General features: G+C 39.9%; 2 protein-coding genes across 4 annotated transcripts in view; one reads left to right on the top strand and one right to left on the bottom strand.

Moving 5' to 3' along the window:
- The window catches only part of DORIP1 (dopamine receptor interacting protein 1), a 16603-nt gene extending 5599 nt beyond the window's left edge, over nucleotides 1-11004 (bottom strand). For 2 of the 3 annotated variants that reach the window (XM_072427951.1, XM_072427953.1), the window contains exons 1-4: nucleotides 10884-11004; nucleotides 2601-3125; nucleotides 1995-2084; nucleotides 1456-1590 (exon numbers count right to left, since the gene is read on the bottom strand). In XM_072427951.1, the coding sequence (XP_072284052.1) occupies nucleotides 1456-1590; nucleotides 1995-2084; nucleotides 2601-3124 (749 nt within the window). In that variant the 5' untranslated portion in view covers nucleotide 3125; nucleotides 10884-11004. Of the gene's footprint in view, nucleotides 1-1455; nucleotides 1591-1994; nucleotides 2085-2600; nucleotides 3126-5003; nucleotides 5313-10883 lie in introns of those variants that run through there. The other variant, XM_072427952.1, reaches the window with a different exon arrangement.
- Nucleotides 11005-11050: 46 nt separating this feature from the next.
- PRPF39 (pre-mRNA processing factor 39) overlaps nucleotides 11051-22963 on the top strand; it is an 18241-nt gene continuing 6328 nt past the window's right edge. Inside the window, 7 exon segments of the mRNA XM_072427954.1 lie at nucleotides 11051-11179; nucleotides 15410-15724; nucleotides 16582-16707; nucleotides 17303-17421; nucleotides 18042-18209; nucleotides 21751-21904; nucleotides 22609-22720. Of these exon segments, the coding sequence (XP_072284055.1) occupies nucleotides 15425-15724; nucleotides 16582-16707; nucleotides 17303-17421; nucleotides 18042-18209; nucleotides 21751-21904; nucleotides 22609-22720 (979 nt within the window). The 5' untranslated portion in view covers nucleotides 11051-11179; nucleotides 15410-15424.

The raw sequence follows: 22963 nt of genomic DNA, 5'->3' as shown, positions 1-22963 counted from the left end.
AAGTGCGTCTTATAGTCCGAAAAATACGGTAATTGATTGTATAATCAGATTGTAACACGTACATTGATCTTGAGCAGCTTGACAAATTCATAGGCACTACACTGATCAAAGATTTTGCAAAACTTAAATGTCCCTCAAACCACATTTGTAAGTGGCCATGCAGTACCTTCAGGGATTCTAATTGCCATCCCTAACTGTATTTCTGGGACTGGTGATGCTGGCACAGGCATCAGATAATGCATTGTGGGATGGAAAGAGAAGTGTGCACTTTTGACTCTTTACTAGGGGCTGCTATAGCTGTATGGGAAGATGGCCGGGCACATTAAGGGCTTGTGTCAACAGCTTGTGGCCTAGACATCAGTTTGACACCAGTATGAGATGCTTTTGAGATCCCTCAGAATTCATTATCAGATAAAATGAACATGCAGGTGATTTCCTGACTGATATTTACCTTAAGTTTTAAGTGGGTTTTACATCCCTATAGACTTGTATATGCTTAAACTGTGCAAAACTGAAAAAGTCAGTCAACACAGCCCTCAAACTGTTTTGTACCAACAGAGGGTTCACTATGACCTCTAAACCTCTGAGATGTTTGCTTTAAATAAACCCAGGGCAAAATGTGAGAAATTATTATTATTATTACACAGTATTTATTTAGTGCCGACAAAATACGCAGCACTTTACGTCACTTTGTGTCACTAGCTGTTTCTCAAAGGGGCTCACTATTTAATGTCCCCACCTCAGTCATTAAGTCAAAGCTCAATTTTGTGGGGAAGCCAATTAGCCTAACTGCCTGTTTTTGAAATGTGGGAGGAAACCCACACAAACATAGGAAGAACCAGCAAACTCCATCCAGATAGTGTCCTTGCCGAGATATATATCGAATCGAATATAAATATTTATAGTAACTTAGTAAGATATATATATACTGCAAGAAAACAACATTTTCAAGCTGAGGACATAATAGAATGTTATTGGATGCATCATGATTATTATTATTACACAGTATTTATTTAGTGCCGACATATTACACAGCCTTGTACAAAATCTATAGTCATGTTACTAGCTGTCCCTCAACGGAGCTCGCAATCTAATGTCCCTACCATAGTCATATGTCTTTCATACAGTCTAAGGTCAATTTTTTTGTAAGGAAGTCAATTAACCCAACTGCTTGTTTTTGGGATGTGGAAGGAAACCCACGCAAACACGGGGAGAACCTGTAAACTCCATGCAGATAGTGCTCTGTCCGAGATTCGATCCTGGGACCCAGCGCTGCAAAGGCCAGAGTGCTAACCTCGGATCCACCCTTTTGCCCACAGATATTCAGCACTTGGAAGAAAGCAGGAACAAACATTCCCAATGTCCCAAAGCCAAACAGGTTAAAGTATCTGTTATATTTAAGTCATGTAATCCAATTATCTTACTAAGAGCTGTATATTTTTTTTTTGTACTCACTTGTGATCAGACAATTCCAGATAATAAGGTACATAGGCCAGGTCTTCTGACTTCCACTGTTCCATGTTCAGTATAACAAAAGGAGGAGCTCCATGACAGAAAACTCTCTGGGAAAACTCCCTCAAACATCCACACCTAGACATGAAAGACAGTTGGTACCAGTCACTTTCACTGACAGAATGCACATTAAATTTAAGTTTCATGTGATGATTTAAGAGTACCTGTCACAAAAATAAAATAATCCATCTGATATCCTATGCCAGTAGCAGACAGCACACTGATACTCGCTTCTTTCATCCTCAGATAGCTGGTCATATGGGAATGCTTTACACTAATTCTGTTAGAATTGTATACAGCGCCAAAGCAAGTCTTCCAAGATCTACAATACTATATTACAGGGGCTGGTAAAGTAATTTCAGGTATGTTTTGGTGAGTGTTTTTGTCAATGACAGAATAGTTTCTAAAAGTTAACTTCTTCCCATGCATCCTTTAAAATGAATTGAATATTTTCAACACAGTCTAATAGATGGGTCTCTTACCCTTTTTCTTCACACACTTCAATCCTAGAGCAGAACAATTCATCCACTGCCATCTGGATGAGGTCTCCATGAGGTATATCATGGGGTGGGCTATAAAATGATGAGGAAACAAAAGTCAAACTGAGCACTTACACATGGAAACCTGGCCGTTATCATTCCCTACTTCACCTGGTGACCCACTAAATAAACTCCAGGTCATCGGTGGGAAACAGTCCCTTCAGTGGTCCTGATTTATTAAAATTCTCCGAGGCTGGAGAGGATACACTTTCATCAATGAAGCTGGGTGATCCAGCAAACCTGGAATGGATCTGGTTCAGAATTGAAAAAAATTTGCTAACAAATGGCTATTGAATTTTAGGAAATCCATTCCAGTTTTTTTGCATCACCCAGCTTCACTGTATTCTCTCCAGCCATAGGGAGCTTTAATAAATCAGGGTCAGTGTCCCTGATCAGCACCTGTGATAGAAAAGGGAAACTAAATAGTGATGTTAACCAGAACATAGAGTAAAAAAGAATAGAAAAAGAGTAAAAAAAAGAATACGCTTTGCAAAATCTTTTGTTGCATTTTATTTTGGGTTTAGATACACTTTAAAAGTGTTTACTTACTTGATCAGAATAGTCTGCATGTGACTCTCCTGCATACGTATGGGACACTGTGAGTTCAAACAATAACTCTCCTGTATAGTAGCCATCAGGTGTTCCAGGTTTCTGGTAAAATTCTCATGTTCATTCCCAAATAAGTCAATCTCCAGAGATGTTTTGTGTATGCCGGACTTGTACTGTCTCTTCTCCATCTTGTCCCATATCCACAGCAACTTAACAGAAGTGAAGCTGCAGGTGTCCATTAGATGGAGGAAACAATCAATAAACTCCCTGCCCAGGTACTGGGACAGTTCCCGGGGAAATGTGTTGTTTTCACGCAAGATAACATAAAGAAGCATCAAAAAGCCATCGATAGTGCAAGTGTTCTTCAATGTAATCTCCACATACAGGGGCATACAAGAGATGGCATTGCGGCCTGCTTTTATGGTGAATACTCCTCCCCAGGGGAGAACTGGCCTCCAGAATGAGCGATCGTGATCAACGTTGTTTTTAATAGAAGCTTTGATTTCCTGAAACAATGTCTTCATCCTAAACAAAGAAAGTGCATTATTAATGAGAGAACCACATAATGAAAGTGTTCCTGGGCCCCTATCATCCAAAACTTCACCTTCCCCTTTCCAGTGCATGAACTACACCTGTCCAGGCTATAGCCTACTGCTTTTTACCATAAGGGAATCTTTCAAGTACCAGATCCTTGGGGAACCCCTTCTATAATTACTATATCCATAGCTCATAGTACATTAGCATGTGATTAGTTGGAAGAATGCCTCTTACATTGCTAACCAGTGGGAAAATGCAAGACAGCCAAAACTATCATTGGTGTCAATTTGACTGCCTGGAGAAATCCAAACTCAACCCAGAATTTTTTAAAGCCTGGTAGGAAGAAATTGTAGGCAGGTGGCAGCCCCTGTATTGTGACCCAACTTCAGTAACCACCCAAAAACAGCTGGGTGGTTATTGAAAAGTGCCAGGTGGTGTGCCCTGCTAAAAGGGCCTGGGGAGAACACTGGCTGAAGAAACCTATGGTTTTACAGAACACAGGTTGAGAAACACTGGCCTAGAGAAATACAATTAAGGGAGATCTGTACAGAGGAAGATGAGGATCGCCATTGCTAATTATGATCTTTAAAAATAGTTTTCTGGGTCTCTCTTGCTGATCCAATGGCCTTGGAACTCTCTATGTCACTTATCAGGAACTAAAATTTACATCACATACTTAAAATGTATTAATATCAGAGACAGCATGGAAGCAATTTTATTATAAAAATTCCCTGCTACCAGCTAACACGAATAGAATACAAGTTTCCTGTTTCAATGGAGAAAGGTGATGATATTGTATTGAATTGTATTGTGGTAATTACAGTCGGTTGCCTGAGGTCTTTTTTTATTTTTCACAGAAATTTCACTTCTTTACAACACATCCACAAATACAAAAAAAATATCCATACATAATGCATACTTATTACTGAATTATTTATCATGCCTGGAACTGTCATTATACTGTTACAAAGGTGCCTGTTAAGTGCCGTTCAATAAACAGATGACCTTTAAAATTAGCCTATACCTGCAGATTTTTAAACCCTGCAAATGTAAAAAGGACAGCTCTCTGTGTTATTACAAAAACCCAGTAAAAAAACACAATTTCTAGTCATTTAGAATCTCTTCTTAAACTTCAATAACACTGCAGCCTTACAAGTCACATAACTGTTTATATCTCTCTCTTCTAAACATACAAATTAGAATAATTCCCCTATAGAGATATAATTTTAGCATGATTCTGGTAATGTGACCACTTCCGCTGACCCACTTGTCAGGTCACCTCACATTTCGACTTCCCCGGTTTTACCACAGGCAGGTTTACAGAACTGAGAATTGAAAGCAGTCTGAATTAAAGGTTTGTATTTAGTCAGGGCAGCAAATGGGTCATATAAGGCAGTTTTTTATATGAAAGAAAAGGTCAGCCTATTCAATTTTTGTGTAATACATTTCTATAGTTAGGCCTAAATATATATATATATATATATATATATATATATATACATATATATATATATATAACTTTTAAAGCAAGCATGCTTGTCTAACTAAAGCAAATCAGTTATGGAAACGATGGAGTTCCATCTTGGCCAAAATCATCCAACTTTAAAAAATCACTCACTTGGAATAAGTATTCAGATTAGGTGTTTGCAATGTTCTCCCCAACCCCCTTTTTAGCAGGGTGCACCACCCGGCACTTTTCAATAACCACCCGCGGTTACTAAAAAGTTACAGCTTCTTCCCACCCAGCATAAAAAAAAGTTCTGGGGAGAATACTAAACTACTACCATAAAATCAAGGAAACAAATATATTGCTGAGCTTTCCCACAGAACAGTTGTAATTTATTATAAAAGAAAGCAAAAACAAACCTTATAGACAGATAAGGTATATTTTGCCATTAAGCTGCTTACAGCAGTGGGTTCAGTTTACTGCCCCTCCGTGGTGGCCACTGAAGTGAACATGCAACAAACCAACAGTCTCTGGCCACAAAAGAAAAGAAAAAAAGTCAGTACTGCAAACATGTACATCGCTAAATGATATGTTGCAACCATTTTTGGAAATATTTTCACCCCTGATTTACTCAATCAATCCAAAATGTACATCTTTTTCACTTCAATGAAATCAATTGGAAAGATGTATGAACATGGGCAAAAGTTTATTCATTTTTTATCAAGTGAAAATAACTTTTGGGTAAAAGTGAAAATATTTCTAACAGACCCTAATGCAAACCTTTACAAACCTTCTCCTATTTTCTACTTGTTTGACATTTAGGGCTCTATTTATAAATGATTGCCCCAGTCAATTCCTCTGAAATTCACTGGTGAATGTTATGGTTATATTTTTCTAAAAGTCTCCTATTAAAACAATGACTTGTTCTGACACCTAGTGGGCAATCATCAAAAATGCACAGATGTCACAATAGGAAATCAATTTTATGAGCGAATTGATAGGGGAATAATTTATAAATAGAGCCCTTAAAGAGGTACAGTACTGATAAAAGATGTAACTTGCCATCGCTGAACTCATTCTAAAGGATTGCCTGGAAATGAAGCTGATCCTTTGCTTTCAGTAGTTACCTAAAACAGCAGATAACTCTGACAACTTTGTCACTATGTGGCTGGGTCAGTTGTTTAAAGAGTACTAAAACAAAGAATCACATGACCAGCCAGGCAAGCTGTATTTTTTAGAACCAGTTCAGAAATGGCAGCTTACATAATTACCTGGAATATATGTGTTTTAAATATACTATAGAAAGCCATTGCTATATTTAGTTAATACGTCCAAAGTAAATATACGTTGATCCTGCCAGAGGTACAACCATAACTAACTTGTGCTGAATGTTATCAGTACTTTCTGTGGACTACAATACATCTCCAACATATATATGGAGAAAAGTGACTTCCAGTGACTTTAGATCAGCCTGACAGCCAGCACATTAGCATAAATCAGATTATATACATCTATCATTTTCTCAGCACCGTTTTCCCTAAATGACTTCAGTTTCTTAACACTTGATTTTTGTGCATCCACCTAATCCCCCATTTTAATCACCTCCAGGGTTTGGTCTGAAGGTACATTTTCTGAATGTCAGTTTTATAGTTCTGAGCCGGCACTCAATGTATCAAATTAGGTGAATGCTTTATCTAATTAAAGGGTAAAAGAAGTGAGGCAATGCAAAATGCATGGGCAGGTTCACTTTAATAATGGTGCCACCGGCAGCTTATATTTACTGCTGGAAGTAAATATCTGGTAAGGGAAGTGTGTGACTGCCTGTCCTTATTTCTATATGACAGTGCTGGAACACCTAGTGCTATCATATGGGGTGGGGGGAGAATCCTAACCCATGTTCTAAGCTGCAACCTATTACAAATAGGGATTACAAATAGCCTCCTCCTATCTCTATTGGGGTAAGTATGTGGAGCTGGTGAGCTTTTGGAGTAAGTCTCTTGCTTGTGTGTATAAAGTACAGGTTTGTTTTAATATATATATATATATATATATATATATATATATATATACTACAGTGTTCCCCCCCGCCCCTTTTACCCGGGTGCACCACCCAGCACTTTTCAGAAACCACCCAGCTGTTTTTGGGTGGTTACTGAAAAGTTAGGTTGCCACCCACCTACATTTTCTTCCCACCCAGGTTAAAAACTTAAAAAAAAAAATTCTGGGTTGAACACTAGTTGCATACTAGTTTTAGCATACGATACGTGTGCTGTGATATGGCAAACTTATCACTGAATGTATTAACTTTTGTACCCTGACTATGGTCATTAAATATTTTTATTTCCTTAACAAGCAGTAACTTTTAAATGAACAATCACGGACCTCAATGGCTGCTTGTGAAGTTAAAAAATGTATTCTTTAAAGTCCTCCAAGATTGTAATAAAAACTCTAGAGGTCTAAGTAGGTTTAAGTAGGTTTCTAACAGCTTAAAATCATATAAATAGGAGAGCCGGCAGGCTGCCAATGACATCTATAGAATGTAAAGTGGAAGTGGTCTATGATTTTAGTGACAAAGTTAGGAATGTTGGGGAGGTAGATCTAGGATAGATCTAGATACAGAGGTGAATAATTGTTTTTATCTTAGAATGTGTAAATACCTTTGTGTGGACAGTCTGGACATAGCTGTGCTTTTTTGAACCTTTTTAATGTTCTCTCTCAACTGTGGACTGTTTTTTTTTCTTGTCCATGAAAGAATGTTGTTGCTGGGATTGGAAGCAATCCTCAGACAGTAAAAAAAACCTGACAGGAGCCCCTAAGCACCTCTATACAAACATAATATACTGAGCATTTTATTAATATTATTATTATAATAATTAATAATAAACAGAATTTATATAGCGACAACATATTACGCAACGCTGAAATGTTATACTCTGAAAGAATGATGACATTATCCTGCATTTAAATGAAGAAGAATAAGGATTACATCGTTCAAATGTTCGGTCATATGTCTAACTCATCATGCAGATGGTTCAATCCCATCCCAAGCCTTGTAGTTTTGTGATGAATAACACTTAAATAGAGCTACATTTCCATCTCATGTTGGTTGTATATAGGAGGAATCAGGGTAAAGTAAAGAAGGGAGTCATTTTCTATTTCCAAAATAATATATATCTTTATTACCTTGCTGAATAAGAATTATACATCCCATGTTTAGCATTAGTACTGGGGAAGGGTTTTGTGTACCTGTTACACAACAATAAATGCAGAGAAACAAACATGAACTTATTTTATAAAACTGTCTGGAGGGAGAAATATCTTAAGCAGGCTGTCCAGTCTCACCAAAGAAATCTGCACTTGCAAACATAACAGTGAAATGAAAAATGTGCATATGATCGGTTGCTTTGGAGCAATACAAAAAGTCTGAAATAGTTCTCTTATCAGTAACTTTAAAACGCATTTAAGAGATAGAAGACTTCACAGTGAATAGCTGACAAATGGAACATATGTGTATGCATGTATGTCTGTATCTATATTATTATAATACAGTATTTGTATAGCGCCGACATATTACGCAGCGCAGTACAAAGTCCATAGTCATGTTACAAGCTGTCCCTCGAAGGAACTCACAATCTAATGTCCCTACCATAGTCATATGTCTTTCATACAGTCTAAGGTCAATTTTTTGGAGAGGAAGCCAATTAACCTAACTGCATGTTTTTGGGATGCGGGAGGAAACCGGAGCACCTGGAGAAAACCCATGCAAACACAGGAGAATCTGCAAACTCCATGCAGATAGCGTCCTGGATGGGATACGAACCTGGGACCCAGCTCTGCAAAAGCCAGAGTGCTAACCACTGAGCCACCATGTTGCCCTTTGGTGACTTTAGTATTCAAATTATCTCCATCACTGGCGACACATGTACCCTCTTAATACAGTACAGAATACCTTGAAAAGTGGGGATAAAGCAAATTTGTATTGAAAAAAAAAAAACAGAAGCAATCCTTCAGGAAATGCTAACTCGCTGGCTTTCATGCTGATCTAAAGTCTTCAGTACTTTGAGTCACTGACCTGGAGCCAGAAATCAACCAGTGAAATGTGAGTAATGACAGCATACTTTATCTGCATGCATGTGTCAGATCAATACCAGGACTGAAGCATCTACCATATGCAAGCAGCACAATGGGCATACAACTTTGAAGAGGATTTCAACTTTTTTTGTTTTTTTTATTTTTATGGAAAACACTTGGATGACATAACCAACTTGTGGGTGCGTTTCTAGGAGTGATGGGAGGTCATGATAATCTGTATGGGAAAATGGCAGTAGACAGGTAAATAAGGAGCATTAAGCTGTAGGAAGGCAAAAAGAAAGGGGTAAAAACTATATATTGGGGCAAGTCAAAAACAGGTGACAATGAACATAGAGCAGGAGTTAGCAGGAGAAGGATTTGCTGTATTGGAAAGGGGGAGGGGGCGAATTAGCTGAAAGTTAAAGTGGATAATAATCTGTAAGGGGTTTGGGGAAGTTGACACTTAAACATGATAAACTGTAGCTGAAGTTAAAAAGTAAAAAAGGAAGTAATAGGCTGTATGGAAATAGGTTGTCAGTAAACAGGAAATGATAAATTGTAAGGTAGTGTTGAAAATAGGGTTTAATATGCAGTATTAGGGAGGATTGTCAATGCTGATAATATGTATGGGGGTTTTAGTTGGCTGTAAATAGGGAGGGTGGGTTATGAAAACTGAATGAATAGAGCAGGTTCACACCTGCCTCCGAAATATGTGATCCCATGCAGCTCCCTACAGCTGGCACCTTTGCAGCCCCTCGAACTCTAAGCTGGCAGAAGTGAGCACTACTAGTACCTCTCACAGTCGCCCCCATTCATTCACTATGGGGCTGTGGCAGGGAGATGCTACATGTAACATGAGGTAGCGGTAATCTCACTGCCAGTGTGAGTTTAGTCAGAATCTGTAGGGAGTATTTGGTAAGTAGTAGCAAAATGTTAGGCTATGTACACAAATGATGTTTCTTGATTATTTTGCACTGACAGGACAATGAATGAGAATTGTACACACAAGGCAATTCTTTTCTGTTTTGCCCAAGAAGATAACAGACTTTGGTTTCCGATGACAATCATATGGCATATAACATAGCCTTATTTTGTATTGGGGGGGGGGGTCATGTACACAGCAAGGGAGTGATATTTACATAGGAGGGTTATATATACAACATAAGTACAGTTAGTCCCCGGGTTAGATATGAACAGGACTTCCCTGCTTGCTGGTGTGCAGAACAGAGGCTTGACAGAGGGACAGCTTGTATGACTTGCAGAAGGAATATTTTGCTACATAGCTGAGGTTGTGGGTGATCTTAGGGGGGTGAGCTCTTTCTGTAGCCTCTTGTAGCCTCTTTATTTATTGACCCCAAAAATCTCTGAAGTTTCTTTTTGCATATCAAAGCACAGCTTGGTCCAGAAGCTGAATGTCTAGGCTCTATAAAGATTTTTTTTTTTTTGCTTTGTTTGCGATTTACTCATGAGGATTTTATAAAGTAACTGATAACATGCTGCCTAATAACATGTTGAGACAAACATCTGTCCTAATTGTATTTATTAAAATATTGTACCTGTCCTGACTTACATACAAATTCAACTTAAGAACAAACCTACAGTCCCTATCTCGTATGTAACCCGGGTAACACCTGTACATAGCCTTATTTTGTATGAGGGGGTCAATGGGGAGTTCATGTAAAAAGAGGGGGGGCGACAATCTGTACAGGGGTATCATATAAACAAATGAGGGATGATATTCTGTATAGGGGGGTTATAAGGGGTGATGATAAATGGGGGGTTCATGTAAACAGAAGGGGCAACAATCTGTGCAGGGGTAATATGTAAATAGAAAAGGGGTGATAAGCTCTAGGGGGGTATGAGTAGTGATATTATAAATGCGGGGGGGCATGTAAACAAATGAGGGGTCAATAATCTGTACAGAGGTATTATGTAAACAAATGAGGGGTGATGAGCTCTTTGGGGGGGTATGCGAGGTGATATGATAAATGGGGGGGCATGTAAACAGAAGGGGGCAATAAGGAATGTCATGTAAATGGAGAGGAGCAATAAACTGTACAGGGGGCATTTGTACATGAGGGGTACAAAGTTACATATGGGGGGTATCAGAGAATTGTTACTATTAAAGGCAGCCACACACAGCAGCCATTGGCTCAGCGCCCAGCCAATAGTATTCTAGAAAAGGCCCCACAACACTGCAGCCAGGGCCCCGCACCCGAGCATCTCACCCGCTGCAGAGGAGCGCGCTTAGCCCAGAAGAACACCCGCAGGGCCCCGAGGGGCTTCTCCAGCAAACACCAACATGAACCCGAGTTCGTCCACGTCCACCACCTTGCGTGCATAAACAAGGGTGACGTCAGCGCGTGCGTTCCACGGGCGCGCCTTTAGTGCCGACGTCAGACGTAACGTGCGCGGTCACGCTGGGCAGAGTGGCCCTGGGGTACTGGCGCGTGTTCCCCGGACATTTGCCGCGAAGAAGCCCGGGCTGCGGTGAGAGGAATAAAGAAGTGAGACCAGTGCGACGGTGAGCGGGTGTGCTTTGCTGCCGGTACGTGAGTGGCCCGGGGCCCTACAAAGAGCGCCAGCTGACATTCTCAGGGCCCTCACGGTGTTCCGGGGCGTGTGGAATATCCGTGCTAACTTAATGGCGGGCGATGCTAGGATTTATTGCACTCGCTACTTAGGTCTTTGGTTTTGGTAGGTGTGGCGCCATGGCTGTTAGTTTGGCCTAGAAATTTAGAGGGATCCTGGGCCTAAATTAGCGACATGGTGGTGGAATATTCCTCACATGTTGGTGTATTAGAGGGCAGAACCCCCCCAGCCGTGCACCACAGGGCCTCATAGGCCACACTGCACAGAAATGTGGCTGCTCTGCCAGGCCTGAGAAGTTTGTGTGCTAGCCGGGGATTGGCATGAAACATCTGCAGGCCCTGATATCAGTTTGTTGCATCTGCACCATAGAGATAAAGGCTAAGCATAACTTCTTTTTATGTTACCAATAAAAGAGGAAAGTTACAATGTTCAGTTTTGTAATGAGAACCATCAAAGCGAAACTAAAGTTAAAAATTAAAATGCAAGCCCACTGATAATGCTATTGCAGCAACTTTTCTGCAAGAAAATAAACTTTCCTGCTGGTGTGCAATTATTTAATGAAACTTCCCTATGATTCCCTCTTGTGTTTTACTTTGGTGCAACACCTGGGGCTTTTCAGAAACGTGTGGGTGGATATGGAAAAGCTGGGTCATACTACAGGGGCACTGGACCGGAGGTCGACAACTGGTGGTCTGTGGCTCTGGCCGGCGCACCAGCCAGAGCCACGGGCTATGACCCCCGTACACATCGCTGGTTGTGTCTGTGTACACTCACCGGCTCAGACCAGCGATAGAGTGGGGGGGCTTTGGCATCATGACGTCACTATGGGGGAAGTTTCTTTCCCTTTGAGTGACATCCAGCTCCGGATCACGCATGCATATTTTTAGTGGTCTGTGGGTCCGAAAAAGGTTGGCGACCACTGCACTGGACCATGGGCTCTCTGCAGTTAGGGCATAATACAATGTTGCATCTTTCAAACTTGTTTACCTGTCTTCTTCTGTCTTTTGAAACCGTCACTACTTCCCACCACTCCATTTCCTCCCTCCTATTGTGTGATACTTCCCCCACCTCTTAGATTGTAAGCTCTTCAGGACAGGGTCCTCTCCACCTCCTGTGTCACTGCCTGTCATTTGCAATCCCTATTTAATGTACAGCGCTGCGTGGTATGTTGGCGCCATATAAATCCCATTAGTAATAATAATACAATCTAAGGCATAATAAATGTTGCAAAATTGGAACATACACAGCCCGCCCACTTCCCTGAGTCAGGGATTTGTACAGGTGACGTGGCTCTGGCTGGTGCACCTTCCCCCCCCCCCCCCCCCCCGGGGTATACCGACCATAGCCGCGGACCACCAGTTGGCAACCGCTTGCCTAGTGTACATGATGGTTAAAATATGTACAATCAGGCTTTATTTATTGCAAAAGAGACATGATTTTTCTTTCTGCAATAAAAAAACAAACAAACAAACCATTTTCAATTTTGTTTTCCGTTTTTTGTTTGTTTTCCAACAAACTCACTATATTTTTAAAGTTTAGTTCTGTTTCAAGAAAGTTCAACAAAACTTCCTGTCCTGTAGATTCAACAAATCTTTTCAATATTAGGGATTTTAATTTTACCCAGTTTTCACGGGATCAAGTATTCCCATTGGACTGTTTCTTTCATTCCCGAAGAGTTTGGTGATTAGATCAGTTAAGGAGATATAATACTAACTTGGCAGTGGTTCAAACTGCTCCCTACTCTGTAAATATTAAATAATAAAATCTTTATTTAGGTTGGGCTTACACGGACAGTTAAAAAACACAATAATTGCTGGAAAACATGTATGCTGCGTTTTTGTGCATTTTTATCGCGTTATACTGTGTTTACGTTTTAAGTGCTAAAAAATGCGGGAACCCCCTCCCCCCATTGAAATTAGTGGAAGCGGTTACCCTCATTAATCTGTGTTTTTGAGCGTTTACAAGCTTTAACCCAGCGTTTGTTTTTTAGTTTTTAAAAGTTTAAGATACAGCGCATAAACATGCCTCAAGGAAACGCCGTGGTGTAGATTAGTCCATTGCAATGCATGGGGATTTCAAACATGGGCTTTAAACGCTGAGGATGTTGTCCATGTAGACCAGGCCTTACTCCAAACAAGCACTCAGACTGTGCAGCCAAGATGTCAGTGAGTGGCATAAAAATTTTTTGCAAGCTGATATCACCCAAAACCCAAAGTTATTGCTGAATGTACAAGCCCATTGCAGAAATGTAAATGGTGTATAGATGAAAGCTGAGCTAGTTAAAAAGAAGCCATATCCTGAGTAGTGGAGCAGCAGAGGAGAATCGTTACTCCCCTGTTTAAATGTGTACAGGGCCAACTGTGTATTTGCCCATGCCAAGTCAACGCCAGTCAGAAAGCATGAGTTTGGCTTAGCAGAGGGCATGCTGGACCTTTGGGACCATAGGCAAGGAACAGGCCTTCCTACTCCAGCTGTGCTGATCCTTGGCTGTGTTTATCCAGAGCAGGGGTGTCAAACTCAGATACACAGTGGGACAAAATAAAAAATTTGGACAAAGTCGCGGGCCAGGCGCGAGATCCAGTGACATAGATGGGGAAAAAAGTTTGCCGATTTCACTGCGTATGTGTGGGATCAGCAGTTTCTTTCCCTTTTAAAGGAAGCGCCCAAGAGCCTCCCGGGATGCGTGATGTAGGTATACCAGGAGCCTGAAAAAAAAAAAAAAACTGAATTTTTACCTTGAAATGAAAACTTTCATTCAAGCTCAGTTTGCTAAACTCTGATCTATTCTGATGCACACTGGTTCACGTCAGATACCTGGATGCTAGTTTATTAATGTCCATTTTGTTTGGCTATTTTTGGGAGAGGTGGCCCGATGTGACTGGTAGCTGGTTGTTAAAGTATGTCAACAGAGAAGGGGCTGCTTGTGGGTCCTGATTGACTTGCCAGCAGAGCATTCTCAGCTTTGTAGTGTTAGCGGTGCCTGAGCTGTCTGCCAGCGGGCCAGCTCTAGTAGACATTTGGTATTTTCCCGTGGGCCAAATTTGGCCTGCAGACCTGAGTTTGACACCCCTGAACTAGAGCATGCATTTTAAACTTAGATCCAGTCTGAGCGATTCTATAAGCTTCCAGTGTTGAACTAAAAGGATGCGAATCATCTGAATGTAAAGCTGATCCTCTGCGTTCAGTAGTTTGTCACATACCTGAAACAAGTATGCAGATTCTGGGATGAACACCTAAGTTGTATACTCAATTTGATTCAGCATCTCCTAAAGGTTTAAAAAAAAAAACAAAAAACGAACCAGGTCAAAAATGGCAGTTTAGTTAAGCCCAAAGAACAGGTCCTCTTTAAAAGTGGTTAAATCTACAGCTTCCTTTTGATGGATGTGTCAAACTGATACGTTGGCATTAAAACGTTAATACGTTGCTGAACTCCCAAGAGATGCCTATGGAGCTCCAAGGCTGTCCCTGCTCATGTGCCCAATTAACTACAGTTCATTCCCACCACTTTCAGATAGCTTTGCAGCTGCTCTCATGTCTCCCTTCCCACCCACCTCTTCAGACAATCTCCATATATGCAGCTGTAGTGGCTCTTTATTCAGACACCTGTCATATTGGGAGATGCCTCTGTGATAAGAGCAATGACCTCTCTGCGTCTCCTGCCCACTCACCACCTTTAATGTATTATACTGACGTCTCCCTGCCTGCCCACCTTTAGCAGGCTGCAAACTTGATCTAGAACACCCTTCCAGTTATTGCTTTTCACTTGTGTGTAATTTACAGTTTTAAAAGTTGCCTTTTCATCTTGAGCTACACAGTGCTGGTTTGTTTTTACAGCATTTTGATCCCACAAATCTCATACAGGCAACAAAATGCAGGAAAGCACAGATCTTTTTGCAGTACTTTTTTTCTTCACATTTCTTCTTTTTTTCCTCCACTCGTAAAACGAAGTGGAATGGTTTAAAAGATGCTTCATTATGCTATGCTTGATTGCAACCCTCCCACGGTATCTTTCATATGTTTATGTGCCCTCCAAATACATCAGCAACTTAAACTTATTTCAAAATTCCTTTATGTTTATAGACAATTTTATAGTGCAATGAAAACAACATGATCGTTTGCTTGCTAATTACCTAATTTTTGCCTTTTTTTTTTTCGTTTGCAGTGTTTAACTGCCAGGATGCAGGATTCAAAGCCAGATCCCAGTTTGGTGACAATGGATCCAGGAAACAATGAAGGAACCTCAGCTGAGGCATGCCAGGCCAATGAGGAAAATAAAGATATTCTAGAAGTTACAGCAATGGAGCAGTCCCCAGAACAGGATTCTGTACCTGATGTGGAGGAAGCAGCAGAACCCCCTCCAAAAACAGAGCCAGAACCACCACTACCCCCAGAATTTGACAAGTACTGGAAGGCTGTGGAAGCCAATCCTGAAGAGTTTACAACATGGACCTATCTGCTGCATTATATTGAACAAGAGGTTTGTTAGAAATGTGTTGATAGGGAAACTGAATCTGTTCTTGTTGCATTTTTCCTTTTTATCTGTACAAACAGTGCCCAGATTGCCTCTTTACTGGCTAAATAATTCTTTTTCATCACTGCCTCCCAAATGTACAGCTATAGCTGCAGGACAAGACTTGTATTTAAGACATGTTATGACTTGATATTGAATGTGTGCAGCACATTTCTATCCATTGATAAAACTGTTGCAAACTGACAAGTACAGATTACCATGCTTCCTGGGACAGAATACTATTTGCTTTTATGATGAATACTTTTTCCCCTTTATGTTTATTTTGTTTCTGTTTTCTTAAGAAGTAAAGATTAAAATCAATAAGGAATGTTTTGTTGAGCAGATTAACCCCCCTAGCGGTATTCCCGCGTCTGACTCGGGGTCCATTTTTCATGCAAAAATTGTTATTCCTGAGTCAGACTCTGGGTACCTAAAAGCAGAATAAAACCCCACTTACCTTGTTTGGTCGCTGTCCCCTGGTGTCCTGCTGGTCCCCGCAGGTCCTGGGGACACGTCTGCCTCCTCTGATCTCCAGCCACAAAGTGCAGAGACCTCCTATGGGGAAGAAATATTCATATAATATATATGGTCTGTACCACTTCCTCATGCCATGGATCTGCTGTTTCTGGAGGGGTGTCCATAGCCATGCGAATTGCTTGAGCAGGGGGCCTGCCTTGGAACTTCACTTCCTCCTATATGATTATATCACTCTATTTTCAAGGCCTCAGAATTATGTTTTAGGCAATATGTGGGGAGTAATACTTTATATCCTCTCTTACACGTTTCCCAGTGTAATCTGTATCTTTTTTTTCTCCATTACCTAGAATCACATCTACGCTGCACGAAGAGTGTTTGACATGTTTCTTGCTCATTATCCCTACTGTTATGGTTACTGGAAAAAGTATGCTGATCTAGAGAGACGAAATAACAACATCTTGGAAGCCGATGAGGTAATTTGCTGTTGAGTAGAAATTAGACAGGGAACACTAAAAATTTAGTTGGAGACTGCTTCAAGCCCTTCTTAAGGTCAAAGCAGGATTATTACTGCAACATCTGTCACTCAGCGTGACATTTGTGCTAATATCTCCTTTCTTTGTTGACAGGTACATTAAATCTCTACAGTTTGTCAAGCTGTGCAGTGCAAGCCTCTATTACACTGCAGCTTAACACGTAGGGCAGGGCTTTTCTGCCAGTCGTTGTGTGGTGACGTAGATTTAACCATGCAGTTATACTTTTGTTACATGTTACTGAATATGTGCTCAGACGCTGTGAATGAGATTCTAATGGGTCTGTGCCTTATGGTCTGTACCCCAAAGCCAGCCCTCTGTTCCTGCTATGAATACAGCCGCGCATTGAAGATCAAGAACCCTGCAAGTGGAGCTCAGAACATGAGCCATGTTCTATCCAACCTCCACTTCAATGGTAATGGCAGATTTTCAATGAAATTCCAAATATTTAGCATTTCTAAGGTTGACCGGATTTGCATTTTACATGTTAAGCATGATATGTATTATTCTCTTTGGTTTGTTTTGTTTTGCTCTGTAGGTTTACCGGAGAGGTATCCAGGCTATCCCGTTAAGTGTTGATCTTTGGATACATTATCTCCAGTTCTTAAAAGAGACTTTAGATCCCACAGATCCAGAGACTTGCAACACTTTGAGAGGGTGAGATACTTTTATTTATGTTAGGAATTGTTATCAATTGAGAATTGCTACAGATTTAGTTTGACACTTGTACTATAATTTTAATATAAGGTTATCACAAACTAGGTTAATTGATACAAAGCTGCATATATTAATGATAATAAAAAAAGAAAGCTTAGGACTCATACACCAAGGAACATTCATTAACAATTTTGAATTAGTGGCTCCCAAGTCTTTGCATTTTACTGTGAGGGGAGGTGGCAAAGAAATTAGGGAAATTAGTCCCTGACAATAGCTGTACTTTTAAAGCAGTACATATTCCCCTCTCTATAACATTCCTTGTAATGTACACACGGGCAGTGTGGTTGCAGGTGTGTTTACCGGGAACTGCCGCTCTCTGCCGCAGCCCCATAGGTAATGAACAGGGGCTGCTGTGAATGGTACTAGTATTGCTCACTGCCGTCAGCTGCCACATGTACAAGACGCTGATTCCTATTGAACCAACACGGCGCAGTGAATGTTTGAGCGGCTGGGAACCTGCCCCATGAGTTTAGAGTTGACAGATACTTTTTTTTTTTTTTTTTTTTTTACTGTAATTATTTTCTACACTTTATCTTAACATTTAAATGTTTCCCTTTCAGGACATTTGAGCATTCAATCATGTCTGCAGGCTTAGATTTTCGATCAGACAAGCTGTGGGAGATGTATATTTCTTATGAGACTGAACAGAAAAATATAAGTGGTGTCACATCCATTTACAGTCGATTGCTTAGTATTCCTACACAACTCTATGCTCAACATTTTCAGAGGTAAGTTAATGATTGCCCAGCAGCCTTATGAATCTCTGCTTCCTTTTGCAGGTCATATATGTATAGTGCGATTTATGTGCTTTTTGGAGCAGTATAACTAAAATGCTTTGTTGGTTGGTCAACTAGTTGCCCTATATCTGCTATCCCAGCATGAGCTGTTAGCCATGGTATAGTGCAAGGATGCATAACCACACCGAGTTACATTTATGTGGTGTTTAGGCATGTTTCCCATTGATGTCTAAAAATATTTGTTCTTTTCAGCCAATACAATTTAATTTAAACAATATCCAGTCCCAAGAACAGGAGATTTAATTACCACAGATTCTAACCCACAGATCTGGTGAAAATATACATTCAGGGTTTTTTACCCCCTTCACCTGGTGATCTGCCTGCAAAACATTTCCTGTCCTAAGTAACAACTTTAGTAAATTGTTTACTGTATATATAGAGAAGCAATGTTGTTTCTCTAAGCAGTAAGTGTGAGCACTACAAAACAGCCCTTTCTTCCCTTCCTAACAATGAGGAGACATGTTCAGAGGGCACCTATCAAACATTTATAACTTTTTAATCATATGGTGAACAAAGCAAAAAGGACTAATAAAAAAAATTTTCAGTTACATTAAGGAGAGCCAAATTTTGTATGTGTACTTCAGTTATATCTTATAAAGTAGTATGTTGATTGCCCGTATTCATATTTACCCATGTTGGGCATCAGCCTTAATACATTTATATTTTTGGCCACCATAGTGTAGAGGATGTACACCTGCCTAAAGTAAATGTTACTTGTTTACCCTTCCTTGCTTCTTTCCTGAGTGTTTGTACTTTGCCAAAGTGCATGTTGACTAACGTTGAAATTTTAGATGTGACATTTGCACAGTTTTGCATGACGGGAAGAAAAGTTAATATAGCAAAGTTGTATGGCTGTTAGCCAAGTAGCTGCCAGCGTTAGGATTATGAGAATGTTTTGTCATTAGTTCAAAGTGGCTGGAACAGTTGCTTACCTAATTTCTGTAAACTGCCAGCAAAATATTAAATACAGTATCTTACGGCATTTTGGAAACTTGGTACTGACTATCACAAACTCATTTTCTTTCTAGTACCTCCTCCATATCTGCAGCTTGTATTGGTGCCATGCTTGGGCGACTTTGCTTGATTTTGTGAATTGCTACTTTGTATTTTACTTCTGCTAATTCTCCCCCTTTGGCTTTAATTGGTTGTAGAGATGAACAGGCTAGTTTTGGAGTTTGTGAATATGATGGGATACGGGGATTACATATTTCCTTGGAAATGCATGAGCCTGTTTGCCAAGTTAACAGTTTGCGCACAGGTTGGCATTTGCTAAAGTGGATGAGGGACATCTGACCGCTCACCTTCATTTACTAGATCTGTTTGAACTTATGGATCTAGTCACTTACTTTGACATCATTGGGCTATTGTTAAAAGTTTATATTTGCTCTTTCTTTGTTTTCCCAGTTAGTGTGTTTATTCTAGCTATCGGTAAAGTGTTTTTTTTTTCCATCTCTAAAATATATTTTGGTGCATTTGTCAGAGTTTCCCAAAATGATTGTTGGTGATCTTTAGCTCATATTAATAGCGGCCATATAAGAATGCTGTTCGGAAGCTTATCTACCTTCACCTTGGCATATAAATATGTAGAAAAAGATTCTTGTGGCGAAGACCCTTTTTTTGTATTTCTAATTTGTACACTGAATACTTTAATTAGATATGAATCACTTACAGATTTCAGAATACAAATTTTTTGCTATGGTGGTCCAATAAAGCAAATCCTGAATCGGTAGGACAATTAGGACAATATTTTATGTTTTTTTACCAATATTCATTCATTTCATTTATGAGCCTGTGAGAATTTTTTCAGTCATCTAAAACTGTATAGGAACTTATTTAAAGCTCAGAATACATACCCTTTATGCATTACGAGGCAAAGACTGTTTCCATTATGTGGCCACTTGCAACATTTTAGAAAGATTTTAGTTCCTTTTGATCCCTGGTAATTGTCCCATTTTGAATGTAATCATTGGAATGGTTTAGTTTTACACTTTTTGCTTTACTTTTTCTCCTAATGGGTAAAGCAGAACTAATTTCATTGGTGAGTGCTGAGCCCCTGTCATGGCATATAACCTGTGCAGGGGTCCTGCATCCTAGATTGCTGCATCTTCACCACTGGCTCCTTGGTGGACTTCTGTGGAGACTGCGATCTCTGGCATGCCCAGAACAAGCGGCCCACAGCCTTATTGAATATGTGACACAAGTATGCCAGAAGGCTGAAGGTTTCCCCTTCAGTCTTTACCTCCGCAGCGATAAGGCTGGAAGTGGAGGCATCCAAAAATGTTTTTATAAAAAAAGGACAGTATTAGAAGTTTGTTTTCTGGCTTAACATGTTGAATATATATGCTATGATTAGGTTGTTTCAGATAATAATCCTAATATTGGGGTAACTTGAACTTTTGTTTTATTGTTTTATAATTGAATGATAACTATTTTCCATTGAAGTCTTTGCATGGTGTGAATGAAGGTAGTGTTCCTGGCATTGCCAGCCTTCTGAGTTGAGATTTTTTTTCTTTTTGTTCCATCTGTTTTTAAAGCTGAACTCCAGGCAAACACCTGAACTTTATTATACTGTGACATTTTTACCTGCTGAAGCAGGCTTGCTTTTCTTTTCGTTTTACTTCCTTGATGCTTCCAGTAGTTTTAGATTCAACCTGAGTGAGGACCCATCTTTAAATTTGTATCTCAGTAGGTTAGAAAATGTTCTGTAGTCCTATTTACATTATTCATTCCCTGCTTTTTTTTTTTTTTTTGCTGGTTCAGGATTTAGTAACCAGATATCTGTTTGTGCTGGCATGTGATATGGGAAGCATTGACTGGCTTGGCTGCGTGATAGGTGTATAAATCGCCAAAACAGCAAACCAAGAAATGTTTTAGGAAAAAGGATAAAGGGTAACTAATGCATATTTAGATGTTTGCTTTGAGTTCTTCTATAATAACTTTGCATCTGGGTCAACTGCCACCAATTGCTGGTCGAATTGGCTCTTCTAATAACTCCGTAAGTCAAACACAAAAATACAACTCCTGTCACCTGGCATAAATTTTAATAATAGAATTTGATTAGGAAAAGCCAAGTGGTGCTTGACACATTGGCAAGTTGCACTGTAGGAGTAATACTAATGGCTATTTATATGAGATACAAGACCTTTAAAATTCAGCACAGAGGGTTGGCATTACCAGATTCACCGCCCAGGTTTTTCATTCACTATCCTTTTGCCTTACTGGCTTTAAAAGAATGTTAGTTTTAGACGATTGTGCTTGAGCTGAGCTTGCTGGCCGTCTAACTATGCACTCCGCTGTCATTAACAGATTGCAGAGTTCATTTTCATGGGGGGTGAAGGAGAGTCCCCTGGACATGAAATGCTGCTTTACAGATTGAGTGAATAGTAGGTTGTATAAACCTTCCTTCCTTTATTCGATATATGTAATTGTTTGGTATCTACAAATACACTGCATTGAATTGCTCTCCATCTAGGTTTAAAGACCACATTCAAGGTAATCTCCCTAGAGATTTCCTAACGTCTGAAAAGTTTGTTGAACTGCGAAAAGAACTAGCTGAAATGAGCAAGCAATGTGGAGTAAGGATTGACTATCCGACTGGCCTGGAGGAGATAACTGACCCAGCGAAGGTGAGCTGTGCTTCTCTGTATTTTGTGACTTGTTAAAACTGTAAGCCTACCCGGGCAGTTTGAATCAGACTGGATTTTTAAAAACTATTTCATGGTGTCTATTTTTAACCGTTTGAAAAAATCTAAAAGAATGAGTTAAACATGAAAAAAAATAGATCAGAGAATAAAAATTTAAGCAATAAGTTAGGTTGGAAATGTGATCATTTGGATAAGATATTTGAAGTATATGCTGAAACCTTTTACTGCTACTGTCTTTGTGGTGCAACTTTGCACTAATTGTTAAGTAGTGCAATCTCTACTTATTTACAGTTTAAGGAACCAGTTTGGGGCTTTTGACCGAAGAGATTTGGGTGGCTGTAAAGATTACCCATCCTTACAGCCACCCAAATCTCTTCTGGTCACATGCATATGATACAAAATGAAACAAAAAAAATAACGGACAGTAGCACTTAAAGGTTATTTCTAGTTACTTTCTAATGTGATATAAAAGTGACTTCTCTGCTGTAGACGTTCATGAGACAGCTGCTACCTATAGCTGAAAGTGTATTCTAGATACACAGATTACCCCCCCCCCCCCCCCCCCCAAAAAAAATCCTATGCACCAGGAGTCAAACCCCTTCAGTGTTCTCCCAAGCCCCTTTTAGCTAACCCTCTTGTTTTTTATATTTGTGATGATTGACACATTCTTTTTTTTGTTTACTTAGCGCACAACAGAAGTGGAAAATATGCGACATAGAATTATTGAGGTGCATCAAGAAATTTTCAGCCTCAATGAAAATGAAGTCCATAAGAGGTGGACCTTTGAGGAAGGGGTAAGTGTTGTTTCTAGTACAGTTTTGTTAACAAAAAAACATTTCTAGTGCGTAATACTTTAGGGTACTCCAGAGTTCTCTGGCAGCAGGCTTAGTGCGGCGACGTCACACACAGCCAAGCTCTAAGCTATACGGCACATGCTGTACTCTTTAGAGCTGAAACGGCCACCAGGAGCAAGGGAATTGGTTTATATTGCATATCTCTTTTGTCAAATAGTACTATCACCTAGTGATTTTTTTGTTTTTT

The sequence above is a fragment of the Pyxicephalus adspersus genome, chromosome 12 (genome assembly GCF_032062135.1).
Source record: "Pyxicephalus adspersus chromosome 12, UCB_Pads_2.0, whole genome shotgun sequence".
In the NCBI taxonomy this organism is placed as follows: Eukaryota; Metazoa; Chordata; class Amphibia; order Anura; family Pyxicephalidae; genus Pyxicephalus; species Pyxicephalus adspersus.
The sequence above is the reverse complement of the archived record's forward strand: the minus strand, read 5'-3'. Positions and strand labels throughout refer to the sequence as shown.